Genomic DNA, 14,099 nt, shown 5'->3' on the forward strand with positions numbered 1-14,099 from the left:
GACAAACCAACACAGGAGAAAAGGGAGGAGCAGAGAAGGGGAGAGGGGATACAGGACAACAGCATTGCGCTGTACTTCTTCTCTCCGTCTCCCAGGCTAGCTGTTGAGACAGAGAATTGGCAGAGGAAATGAAAAAAGATGGGATTGTAGGTGTGAGAGGTGAGGCTTGATAATATGGTAGTATTATCTTTTGTATTGCTGTAGTGTGTAGAAGCCCAGTCGTAGGCCAGGACCCCATTGCAGTAGGTGCTGTACAAAGAGAACAAAAAAATGGTACCTCTTTGATTTTAACTCTTTTTCAAAAGGAGACTCAACTTGGCTCCTCCTTAATCGGTCCAAAAATAATTGGAATTGTTTATAATTGGGCTAACAGCTGTAGTTATAACAAGGCTCACTTTTAGCCCTTGTTTGTAAAGCACTTTATAAACATTATTTAATACTAATAATTTGTCTAATAATAAAGTGATCTACCAGCAACAGCTACTCCTGTGAGTGGTCTTATTGGTTTAACTCAGGCAAGTAAAGTTACACAGGTGTAAGCAATTGCAAGATTGGGCCCTTAATGATTTCTCCCAGTAATATAACTGCACATACTATATCTTTTTTTGCTTAGGGCGGTGTTAAGTAACATAGCTGTGTTGTATTTTTGTTCTGTTTTCCTTATGAAAAGGGCCAATGTTTTTTGTATTTTGTTTTCTTCCTTGATGTGCTGTCAGTGGTACGTATGTTCATAGTGTTGTGTGTTGTGACAGCTGAGGTAGGTGGGCTCTATCTGCTCGGGAGTGTGGGGTGCCTTTGAGTTTTGAGGGGTTGTGTTTTGTGTGCATTGGGGAGGGAAGGCTGAGGTGAGAGTTGTACCAGTGGTGTGGGGGGCAATAGAAGAGCTAAGACCAGAGCTGGGAGTTTTGGTCCAGCTGCCGGGTGTGTATGAGTGCCTGAGGCCAGAGCTGTGAGTTTTGGGTGGGCTGGGGTGCAGGAACAATTTGTACTGTGGGGGTGCTGAGAGCCATTGAACCAAACTGTAAACCCTGTAGGTATATGATGGAAACCACTTGATGCCAGGGGATGCAGCAACACCCCTAGGTTCCAGCACCTGTGGTGGGCTGCTGTGTTTGAGTGTGGAGGGTGAGTGCTTGAGGACAGAGTGTGAGTGGGGGGCATGGGAGAAAGGACTAAGGCAGGGGGTTGTAAGTGGTGTGGGGGAGGGGAGGGAGCACTGAGGCAGAGGGTTGTAAGCGGTGTGGGGAAGGGAGCACTGAGGCAGGGGGGTGTAAGCGGTGTTGAGGAGGGGGAACTGAGGCAGGGGTGTGTGTAAGCGGTGTAGGGGAGGGGAGAGAGCACTGAGGCGGGGGGGGGGAAGGGGGGGGGGGGCGGGGAGGGGGGACTGAGGGGGGGGGGGTGTAAGCGGTGGTGGGGAAGGGGAACTGAGGCGGGGGGGTGTAAGCGGTGTGGGAGAGGTGGAGGGGGCACTGAGGCAGGCGTGACTGGGTTATGCTGCGTGTGGGAAGGCGGCAGTTGTGAAAGCGGTGTTGCGGGGGTGGGGAAGGGTGTAAAGCGGAGTTAGTGCCGCCCACCCCCGAAAGAAGTTGCAGGTAAAACGCTCCGATTTGCGGAGCCGCCGAGCCCTGCCCAGCCAGCCCGCGGGAGGGCGGTGGGCTGGGCGGGGAGGCTGCGAGGCCGGTGATTTGCTGCTTTGCAGCGGCTTTGAATGATTTGGAGGGCCGCGGCTGGGAGGTGCGGGGCTCCGTGGAGCCTGTTGATCACACGCAGCCGGGGCTGCGGCGGAGCTGAGAGCGGCTGGCTCCCAACACCGCAGCCTGGGAAGACGCACCCGTTCAGCACCCCAGCGGCTCTGCTCCGGACCCCGAACTGCTCCAGCAGCCATCGCCTCCCCTCGCCCCTGCCCGATGCCAGCTCCTGCTGAGCCCGCTCAACTTTTGCAGCTGGCGATTGGCAGCCCCTGATCCCCGAGATGACCCTGAGAGCTTGGCTGCTGTGCATGTCCTGGACCCTGGCTGCATCGCTGCAACTTCAGCAGGGCATGTAAGTGAAGTGAAGCACCGCTGCTCCTAGGGTCCTTCCTTCAGTTGCTTAGGAAATGCTTGTCTGTGGCGCGTCTGACCAGCCTGCTACACCTAGGGCTCGCTTAGCACTGTACAAGCTCTACTGGGGCTAGATCTGTACCTACAAAATAGCCTCCTATAAATCCTGCGCTGGCAGAGGGATGCAGCAGATGCCCAGTGGTGCTGGAAATTGCTCTGAAAGAACTGCAGGCTCAGAATGATTAAATGATCATTGAGGCTATAGTTGGGGTTGCAATGATAAAAACTAACCAATCTTTGGGGACGGGGGGGGGATGGGATTTTTAAAAGACATTGCATTGCATCCTGTTTGTTTAGACTGTGAACTTTTTAGGTCAAGGACTTGTCTTATGCCTGTAAAACGCCAAGGATGCTGTTGTGTGTTATAGACATAATTCAGGGCTATCTATAGAGTACATGTCAGTCCTCATCCTGTGACAAAAAGTTTAATTGGGTTTTTCTTTTGTTTAATTGATAGCTTCCTTGTAAGTAACTGAACGATTCCAGTTGTAGGGAATATTTTGTAAAGTGTGGTTATTAGTGAAATATGTAATCTCAGAAGAAAAGTGTTTTTTTTCTAAGCCTGCCTTCTTCCCTCACTTTGGGTTTGAAGGCAGAGATAATCATTAGTGAATGCATGAAGATCCTTGCATTTATTTTCTGCAGAGACCCATTCATGTTGGTATAACAATGAAAGGACAGAGTTGAGCCTGAAACAGCTACAATATTCTACAGGTTTCATGGGATAAGGGGCGTTTTCAGCTTTAACTAGTGCTAAAAGCTTCAGTAGAGAACACTGGATAGTAAAATGTAAATCCAGTTAGGAAGACTAAAGGGCTGAACCAGAGAGAGGTGAGAGGTTGAGAACTGGAAAAAGCAGCTGCCTAGAGATATACACACACTGCTAATTTGCAGACACAAAAGGATCAGTGCCCACTCATTAATTGGGTCAGTGGGTGTCAATTCTTGCATACCGAAGCTCATGTGAGATGTATACAATAACATATTAAATGTCTGCATGCCACCGTCATTGTATGTTGTAACGTTATGAATATTGAAAAATGTGACCTGAAAAACTAGAATTTAATCATTTAAAAAGTAGAACAACCCTCAAGGTTTGTAAATCTCTGTTCACAGTTCTGTGCCTTGTGTTTTGTAAGTACAAATTGTGGTTTTAGTCTCCATGACTGTACAGAGGGTGGGAAAAGTGATCCTTTTTACACTTGTAAACAATCTGACAGCATTTCCTAAATATTAGTGTTAGACCATCATGACATTAACAATGCTTTTTTATTTGAAAGGAAACAGCTCTGTTTACCACTATATTTCCATAGTCCAACTCGTGCAAGATTCATTTTGCCATCTAGTTACTGCAAATGTTATTGAATCTAAATCTCTGGCTAGGCTATCAATTCCTGTTACTGCACAATGTATTCCCTGTGGAATAGTCTGCAAATACAGATTCAGAAAAACTACTTTTAGTTAGAATAATAACATCTCTTAATTTTATGTTGCGTACTTAAGGGTCGCTGTCTGAGGGAAGCATTTTCCTCCTTTTGTTACAGACTCTTGGTGGGTCTGAGTTAGAATTAAAAAAAAAAAAAATCTGACTGCAGAAAACTAACGTAAGGACTTCCATTGACTTATATTTCCAGACTTATTCACATTTGGCTTAAGCTGCTGTGCTAACCAAGGTTGTGTAGTTTTGAGGGTAATATTAGTTTAAAAGATACACTTCAGAGAATGTCATTTTAAGTCTGAAACTCTGAATTTGGTAGGTCATCCCCAAATAAATTTGTTTGCTTATTCTAGTTACCTTTTTAAGAGAGAGTCTCTGTGAAAAGGAATATCATGAATGGCAGCACACTGATATCTGCATAGAGTATCCAAGCCATCAGGACTGACAACATACTCCATTTTTATCTGAATAAGGACAGTTTGGAATGGTAAAATACCAGTGGCAAAGCCTTAGGTGCTTTTCCTTGGTGGTGTCTTTCTGATGGACAATAGGCTGCTACTGTAACTCTTACTGTTATTTTAAACCAGGGTGAGTAAAAAGGAAAATCTTCCCTTCCTCTGCAATCACCCTATACAGCTTCCTTGGTTTCATTTTAGGCATTTCACCAAGTGAGCATTTTTTAAAAAAAAAAGGTTACTTTGTAGAGGCGAGATTATGCTGATTGCTAACATGGGGTGGTGTTACAAGTTTTCATTGGGAAGGTGCGGAATGGAGCCAAGGGTGGCTCTCTGTCCCCATAGTATTTTATACAGTTAAATTGATTTGTAATGTGCCTTTTACATAGGAGGCTCATTGTCAGTGGATAAGGACCACAAAATGGGCCACTGAGAATACATCTTGCTGACTGCTTCCTTTTAAATTCTTAATTTCTGGTTAAGATCTTGTCTGGATGAGAATACACAGTATGCTTCTCATACTTGTTTTTAGTCTGCTAGTAACTCAAGAACTCACTCCTAGCTAGAATGTAATGATTCTGTGTGGGTATTTGTTTATGCTCGTGGTCTGATTCCAATCCCCCTGAGGGGGGAAGATTTTAATGCATAGCAGATTACAGGGCAACTATCTCCGACAACCATGTTTTTAGACAATTAGCCCTGATGATCTTGTATTAGAACTTTGGTGATTCCAGAATTCTAAATCCTTGTTGCCTAATACTTTAAAATCAAAATAAAAATTAATGGAGGTATCCTATCTTCTAGAACTGGAAGGGACCTTGAAAGGTCATTGAGTCCAACCCGCTGCCTTCATTAGCAGGACCAAGTACTGGTTTTGCCCCAGATCTGTAAGTGGCCCCCTCAAGGATTGAGCTCACAACCCTGGGTTTAGCAGGCTAATACTCAAACCACTGAGCTATCCCTACCTCCTCAAATGAGATGTCACCAACATCTCTTGTTTAAAAAGCATGTTTTTTTTTTTGAGCTATAGGTTTACTTTGCTGCAGTGAGCTTTGCAGGTTAAAGTTGTGGTATGTTTGAGGCTATGGGGTGGTGAGAAGCTATACCATAGTTAAGGCAGCAACAGGGATTCTGTTTCATGTCAAATAGCATATAGTAAAGGGGCTCTGCGTGAATAAGAACTGAGGGGAGAAGGTTCAATTTGATTGAACAAATATACTGTTGAGAATGTACTTTTGGGAAGATGTTAGTTAACTACGTAAGACAGAGCTGAAAGCAGGAAATCTAAGCTGTCACAGAGGCTGAATGGAGTGTCTTTCATGTTACCTTCAAGCAATAAGTATCATTAGTGTTCATCATAAGTACTGAGATGGTCTCTTCTTTTTCACCAGTAATACATGTTTAGGTATCTAATAGATTTACACAAAGAGATTAATTGTTCATTAACAAGTAGAAGGAAGAATCTTGTTCTTTTCAAACAGAGGGCATAGTTCTTTACTGTGTCTTTCTTTCCAGGCTTGGAATGCTGTCTTAAAAGATCTGTTAGAGGATCTAGATACAGCCTTAAACTAAAATGTTGATTTCCATGTTTGCTGATATAGTTCAAAACTTGCATCTCTGCACCTCATCCATAAGTGGGCAGAGTTGGCATCCTCCCCCACCTTATTCCCACCCCCATTCCCAAAGCTACACATGGATCTGGAGCTGGATACTTGCTGGAATAATTTCAGTACCAGGCAAATTGGTTGAGAATCTAGTAAAGAACAGAATTATCAGACCCATAGATGAACATGATTATTTGGGGGAAGCGTCGACATGGCTTTTGTAAAGGGGAATCATGCCTCACCAATCTATTAGAATTCTTTGGGGCGGGGGGGGGCTCAACAAACATGTGGATCAGGGTGATCCAGTGGATATAGTGTACTTGAACTTTCAGAAAGCCTTTGACAAGGTCCCTTTCCAAAAACTCTTAAGCAAAGTAAGCAGTCATGAGATAAGAGGGAAGGTCCTTTCATGGATCAGTAACTGATTTAATGACAGGAGACAAAGAGTAGGAATAAATGGTCAGTTTTTGGAATGTAGAGAGGTAAATAGCAGTGTCCCCCAGGGATCTGTACTGGCACCAGTGCTGTTCAACATATTCATAAATGATCTGGAAAAAGGGGTAAACAGTGAGATGGCAAAATTTGCAGACAATACAAAATTACTCAAGATAAGTCCAAAGCAAACTGCAAAGAGCTACAAAGGGATCTCATAAAACTGAGTGACTGGGCAAGAAAATGGCAGATGAAATTCAGTGTTGAGAAATGCAAAGTAATGCACATTGGAAAACATAATCCTAACTATACGTGCAAAATGACGGAATCTAAATTAGCTATTACCGGTCAAGAAAGAGTGGAGTCATTGTGGAGAGTTCTCTGAAAACATCAGTTCCACATGTAGCAGCAGTCAAAAAAGCTAACAATGTTAGGAACCATTAGGAAAGGGATAGGTAATAAGACAGAAAATATCATGCCATTATATAAATCCATGGTACTCCCACACCTTGAATACAGTGTGCACTTCTGGTCACCCCATCTCAAAAAAGATATATTTAGAATTGGAAAAGGTACAGAAAAGGGCAACAAAAATGATTAAGGGTATGGAACAGTTTCCATATGAGGATAGATTAAAAAGACTGGGACTTTTCAGCTTGGAAAAGAGATGACTAAGAGGAGTATGATAAAGGTCTATAAAATCGTGGTTGGTGTGGCGAAAGTGAATAAGGAAGTGTTATTTACTTCTTCACATAACACAAGAACCAGGGGCATCCAATGAAATTAATAGGCAGTAGGTTTAAAGCAAACATAAGGAAGTACTTCTTCACACAACGCACAGTCAACCTGTTGTGAAGGCCAAAACTGTAACTGGGTTAAAAAAAGAATTAGATAAGTTCATGGAGGATAGGTCCGTCAATGGCTATTATTAAGGTTAAGATTTTGTCATGGTTAGTTTTAGTAAAAGTCAGGGACAGGTTGTGGATAATAAACAAAAATTCACGGAAGCCCACGACCTGTCCCTGACTTTTACTAAAACTAACGGAAGGGGTGGGGGAGGGAGGCTGACCGCTGAGGGGCTGAAGCCCAAGCCCTGTGGAATGTGTAGTGGGGACTGACAGCCTGGGGTTGGGGGAGGACTATTTTCATATTTTAATGTAAGATTTGTCATCTTGAGGGGAAGTGGTGAACTTTTACACTGAATAGAAAATAGGCTAGTTGTCATCCTGCACTCTGGTACTTTTGGTGAGCACCAGAGAGAGCACAAGCAGGTCACTCTAATTACGTAGACTGTGAAACAGATCACATTTTACAAGATCTTACATTTAGAGTCTCTGCTTCAACATAGTATCTATTAACTTGGAATTTAGGGTCTTTCAAGAGATGAAGGTGTTTTTCTTCTGCTGTTTGCATTGGCAAGAAGTCTAAAGATAGTGAGTGAGCGTCATATTATATTTCTCCTTTCCTGATTTGTTGCACATTTTGCCACTTTTTTTTTTTTTTGAGAAAAAAGAGCTCAAGACTTTTGTATTATGTTGTGAAAAGTTGAAAAGACATGACTTAAAACCTTATTGTCCAAAGCTTCTTTTTTTTTTTTTTTTTTTTTTTTGAGGATGAACCTAACTGTTCCCTGTTGTAGAGTAATTTCTACTTATGGGTATACTGTCATATAAATCACATAACACACATGATATGAAGGGTTTGGAAATTTGCCAGACTTAATCATGATTGTCTAAAAACAGCTTTAAAAATTTAAAGCTGGATTTTGAAAGGAGTCGGAGTTAGAACCCAAGCTCCCATTGAATTTCAGTGGGATTTGCGCTCCTAACTCCCATAAGATTCTTTGACAATATCAGCCTAAATATGCGTACAGCAAGAGAAATCATGGACTTTGCTGTGCATTTCATTGTGCAATACTTTACCATTGTTCAGAATAATTTTCATTTATATGCACTTTCTGGTCTTAATAAAAATTCCTCTGTCTAATTCCCGCTGTGTGCATGTGTATTGTTTATGTCCAACTACGTATGTTTATCATAGTGCTGTGCATGCAAATTTATGACTGATAAGGCAAGGCATTTGTACTAAAAGCAGCAGAGGGGGACAGAGGAGGAGTTAGTATTTGGACACTGTTTCAGCAGGGCCTTTTTAGTTACTGGAAGCTTGGTGAAACGCCTGTACTTCAGAGTTATCTGAACATTTGGAAAGCTGGTATGTTTCACCAGTGAAAGATTTTATTTCTTTAGGCATGGATAACTAAAACTTTAAACTTGCCATGGTTTTAGCCCTCACTAAGATCTTTGCTTTTGAGACAGTAGACAGGGGCCAGCAGGGAACTGATTTAGAAATAACAAAAAGAGAAGCATTTCAAAATTTGCATATTGCACATTGGCAGCATGCTATTTTGTGTTAAGGGTCAGATTCTGCTCTCACTTATACCTTTCTAGAATCAGAGCCCATAGGCACTCTGGAATTACCTTGGTGTAATTAAGAATTGACCCTAAGTTTTTAAACTATTGAGGTGCTTTGCTTCAGTTGCATATGTGTGCACCAGGAACTAGAGATGTGGAGCATTACGAATTGAAAGAAATATAACCATATTTTCCAGTGTGTTTTAGATGTATCTTTGATCCCATAAGTATGGGAAAACATGAATGAATTTAAATCAATGGGACAAATGTACTCTCCATTATACTGTGATAATTCCATAATAATCTGGATTTACCAGGGTGTAAATCACAGTAGAAATTAGCCTCAAGTTTTTGTTAGGCCAAAGAATTCCTTGACAGGCCCATACTGCACATATATATTGTGGCATAAGAGTTAATCCCATATTAAAAAACAAACATGCAAAGTCTGGATGAGCATTTGGATAGGTACAGTTGCTATGCAAACGATCAGTTTTGAAGTCAATAACAGATGAGCGCAAAGCCCCTTGCGTGGCATCCAGCAACAATACATCTCAACCCTTTTGTTGTGTTAGTGTTTATACCAATAAATGCTCCTCTACTTATTGACAAACCATGTGTGCTTGCTTTGATAGATGCATATTATTTTACAATTTTTTTCCCCCCACAGCACTCTCCTTTTTATAATTGCATTCTTCAAGTGGCAGGCACTTTGGTCATCTTATTTGTCTCCAAAGAGCAATGTACACCAGTCTCCATGTGATAACAGGAAACCTGTGGCTCAGGAGATACATGTGGATCAGTAGAAACCATATTTTGGCTTTCTCCACTGTCCCTGTAATTTGCCTGTTCCAAACATGGATTCATATGTGCAACCAGCCTACCCCACCTAACACCAATGAAATGCATGTGTGACGCTTTGTACCTCGGGGGAACACCCTATGCCCCCATGTTTATCTTTATAAAATGATTGTGTGGTATCCAATGCAACGTTTGTCATGTTGAATGTCTTCGGAAGGCTCATGATGCACTGAGCATTGTTGTTATAGTGATTATAGTCATTGTTATAGTAATGTTATAGGTTATAATTTCATGTATATACTTATGAGGCTGAAAATGTATCCTCATGGCTTAAAGCAAACACAGGCAAAAACTCTCCAAGAACAGGGAGGCAGTTCACACCTCATCAGGGCAGGTATGGGACAAACCCAGCCCAGCCTCACAGGAACAAAGGACGCTGACCTAGGCAGCAACAAAATAATCTGTTGGACTCTTGAGGGAGTCACCCTCATTCCTTTGGTCAGTTTGGAACTGTGATGTGGTAATGCTCACCTGACTCTGAAGGGGGGGAGGGGCAAAACCAAGAGGGAAGAAAGAACATGATAAAAGGGAGAGATGTTTGCCATGCTCTTCCTCTCTCTTCCACCTACATCTACAGACACCACACCAAGCAACTGAAGTGCTGATCAAAGGGGAGAGCCTGGCTGAAGAGCAACCAGCCAGCCTGTGGTGAGAACCATCTAAGTTTGTAAGGGCATTGAAAGTGTTAAAAGCAAAACGCATTCTAAGCTGATCTTATTTCATTTGACCAAATCTGACTTATGCTTTGACTTAGATTTTAAGTGATTATATCTGTATAGTTAATAAATCTGTTTGTTTGTTTGTTTGTTCTGCCTGAAGAAGTGCATTTGGTTTGATGTGTGTCAGAAATTCCCCTTGGATAACAAGTCTGGTACATATCAAGTTCTTTGTTAAATCGATTAACTCATATAAGCTTGCAGTGTCCAGTGGGCATAATTGGACACTGCAAGACCAGGGCTGGCTCCAGGTTTTCTGCTGCCCCAAGCCGTGGGGGGAAAAAAAAAAAAAAATCAGCAGCACCTCAGCGGCAGCTCAAAGAGGGACTGAGGGACCTCCCGCCGAAAACCCAGACGTGCCGCCCCAATAGCGGATGGAGTGCCGCCCCTTTGTATTTGCCACCCCAAGCACCTGCTTCCTTAGCTGGTGCCTGGAGCCGGCCCTGTGCAAGACAGAAGTTCTTAGGGTTGTGTCCAGGACTGGAGATATTGGCTAGTGTCATTCGGTTGCACAATCCAAGGAGAAGCTTATGCCAGAGGCTGTGCATGAACAGCCCAGGAGTGGGGGTTCTCACAGCAGAGCAGGGTAAGGCAGGCTCCCAGAGTCAAGGACTGGAGTGACCTAGCGGATCCAGAGGGGAATGTCACAGCATGGGCATGTGCTGATGGCCACTGTTCTATTTTTCAGGGCTGGACATACCACCCAGTATCTTGCTTTACACTAATGACCTGCTCTTGCACCATAGAAGTAAATGAGAGTTTTACCATTGACATCAATAGGATGAGGATTGGGGCTTATATAAGTGAGTAATGTGTGTCAAATTTATTAAGATTTGGCTCACTCAGGTGTCTGGCCCCTTACAGTGCTGGTAGATGAAGACAGATGATTCTAGGCTATTTGTAGACAATGGTATGCTACATCCAAAAGATGCATTTATTTTAACCAAGGTGTTTTAGATACAACCTGTAGGAACCTGACATTCACCAAATAGAGATGGACAGGTACTGATAACAGTAGCCAACTTAGAAATGATTCAATCTTAACTACAGTGGTGCTACTGCCCCATTATAATAGGGTTTTCACTTACAACAAAAAGTGGAACACAGATCTTCAACCCTACTGACTCAGTGCCAGGTATTGTTGCATCCAGTGTAAATTAAAACCAGCCTTTTTGGCTCTTGCTTTATTAAAACTCTGCTTTATACACCTTAACCAAAAAAGACCTTCCCAGCAACTGTTTCATGTAAGTTATATTTAGAATTGTTTCAGACTTTATGAAATATAGCATATCTATCTAATAGCACCTCAGGGTGCGTCGTTTCAAGACAGATCATGGAATAGTCCCATTGGATTTTCTAATTTTAAAATTCTGTGAAATTCATAGAGAAATGAATTACACTGAAAATGTGATGGTAGTGATGTTGCTATAAAGCTGATGTTAAGTTTCTGTGTGTGTGTGTTGTCATCCAGAAGACTCTCCTCTAGGAAATGTCTTTGTTCTTGTTATGAAAACACACTCTTCCATATCCACTTGAAGATTATATTTGGTTGTTCATTTGCATGAATTGTTTGAGTGTCTGTATGTGAAATGCTTATTTTCTAGGTTTCCTGGACAAATAGATGAGGCACATACACTAAATCATAAACAAGGTATATTTCAGAAATTGAGCCTACAGATTTGAGTTGTCTTTGTATCTGTTGATGTCTTTTTGCAAAGTAGCATTGTGGGTGGTTTCCCCCCCACCCCCTTCTATCGGGGATGTATACACTAGTGACTGTCCATGTGCATGGTTGTGCCGTAACTCGCTGTTCGTATCTAAACCCCAGAAGCATGTGTCTGAAAGTGAGCAGAGGGGCAAGTAAGATGGCACACCTGAGGGATATGGGTAAGTACACACCTCAGGCTGTGGCACAGCCCTGTACCCATGCCAGTTTGCAGTGTGGACAGGGACAAGGGGTGGGTACCAGGCCTTGAGTGTCAATAGTCTTCCACCCCAATTTCCACAATACACTGAACCTTTTTCTTCCAGCCCCTTACCTGATGTATAAGGTCCCTGTCCCTCTATTTTCAATGGTATTCCATCAGAACTGCTTTCCACTGCATTTTTGATCAGTGCAGGTGAGCATGGATTCTGCCACTAGTGCAGCCGCTTGGCCTGTCAACCCTGACTGGGAGCTGATCAATGTGTGGTCAGAATATACCATCTTCCATGACTTTTCATAGAGCATCAGGAACATTCACTTGCACTGGGAAATTTCACGGAGGCTGGAGGAGGGCTCATGATATGTGCCCCTTCTACAACAATCTGGACTGGGTGCCCTCAAGGGCTCGCAACCCCTTTCTCAACCCTGCAAGCCTCATTGTCTGACCGGATGCCAATGAGGGCCAGGGTGAAATGGCATCAGGGCCCACGAATGATGCCATTCGCTTGTTCCCGGAAGAGCTGGTTAAAGAACCCGCCCCCCAAGCAAACCTGAGGAAGACCCTAAGCCATGAGAGGAACTGGAACCTGCGGCTGGTAAGTTACTATGGACACCTCACCCTCCAGGGCATTTGAAGTGCTGGAAATTGCAAACTGATAACATAGGCACTATAAGGAACTGCCAACCCTTTGCAACTTGAGACAGTATGAACATTTGTACAGTAACTCCTCACGTTGTAGTTATGTTTCTGAAAAATGCCACTTTAAGCGAAATGATGTTAAGAGAATCCAATTTCCCCATAAGAATTAATTCCCCCTATTTACATTAAGTTGCAGGGAAATTTCTTTTCTCCAGACAAAAGACATTATATATGTTGGGAGCAGCTCCAAGGCAGAGGCAGGAGCAGCATATGGCAGTGGCAGGAGGGACACCTGAACTGCCTAGCAATTGATAGCTTGCTGGGTGGCTGCCGCACAGGGAACTTAGGGGAGCTGATACGAGGGCTGCCGGCTCACCCTGGTTCCAAGCCCCCACCAGCTAGCTCCATCGGGCTGCTTTTCCTGCAAGCAGTGGACAAAGCAGGAGGCTGCCAAACAACGTTATAAGGGAGCATTGCTCAACTTTAAATGAGCATGTTCTCTAATTGATCAGCAACGTAACAATGAAACAACATTAACCGGGATGACGTTACATGAGGAATTACTGTACACTTCTTTTTTTTTATCGTTGGTAGCCTCTTCCTTCCTCATGGGCTGCCAAGTTGTCTGAGAACTAAGGATAGTAACAGTTGCATTCCTGGAATGCTCAAAAGTATCAACATTTTGGCCTTCTACAGCAAAACAATGTTATATAGGGCATTTCTTGTCTTATATATTTTTCCCCTTTGGAAGAAGCCCACTCTTGTCTTTGAATTATCAGGATCTTTGCCTCCAGAAAGGGAATCTGTTCCACCAGGAGGGCAGTAGCAGCACCTCAATATAGCAGAGGCTGATGGAGAAGGACCCTGGAAGAGCTGCTCATGGAGATGGAAGGAAGAATTAGGAGCAGTTCCTCAGAGCAGAGGAAGACAAAGCTCTTCAGCAGGAGGAGACTTTGAGCTAGGTTGTGGAGCAGGAGGCTCACCATAGGGAATGGGAGCATTCCCTAATGGAGACGTTGATAGAATGAGTGGCCAAACAAGTCTGGGGTTTGGCCACTGCAACTGTCCATGGGCTGCCTCCACTAGCTGTTGCCCAGGCTGCTGCTGACCCAGAGGACCCTCTTTCTAGACATCTGCCACTCCCCAGAGCCATTGGGAGGAAGACATGGAGACTGCAGGACTCCCAGCACCACATCTCCACCGGCACCTGAAACCCCTTGCATGGGGACCCTCTTGATCATCAAGGAGGGAAATGATGAACCTGTGGGAGTCCCTGAACCCCACCAAGTACCCACCCCACAAACTCCATGCAGAAGTCACTGGTGTCCAAGAACAATTTCCCCCCATCCAAGCAAGGGAAAGAAGACAGGTGTAGAGACATTAATATTTGCTGGTATTTGCAGGATCAATCCTGTTATTTTAAATATTATTGGTTGACATTTCGTTGTAAAATATTTTAATGACGTTTCTTATATTTACTTTTATTAAATGTGATAGTTTCCTTGATATTGTGTGTGTG

The 14,099-nt window shown here is 43.2% G+C and overlaps 1 protein-coding gene across 1 annotated transcript in view; it reads left to right on the plus strand.

The window, feature by feature from the left end:
• The first annotated feature begins 1,743 nt into the window (after positions 1–1,743).
• The window catches only part of LOC112103668 (multiple epidermal growth factor-like domains protein 6), a 262,481-nt gene continuing 250,125 nt past the window's right edge, over positions 1,744–14,099 (plus strand). Inside the window, exon 1 of the mRNA XM_026650034.1 lies at positions 1,744–2,043. Coding sequence (XP_026505819.1) covers positions 1,973–2,043 — 71 coding nt within the window. The 5' untranslated portion in view covers positions 1,744–1,972. The remainder of the gene's footprint in view (positions 2,044–14,099) is intronic.

This window comes from Terrapene carolina, unplaced genomic scaffold (assembly GCF_002925995.2).
Source record: "Terrapene carolina triunguis isolate 2854851 unplaced genomic scaffold, T_m_triunguis-2.0 Scaffold88, whole genome shotgun sequence".
In the NCBI taxonomy this organism is placed as follows: Eukaryota; Metazoa; Chordata; order Testudines; family Emydidae; genus Terrapene; species Terrapene triunguis.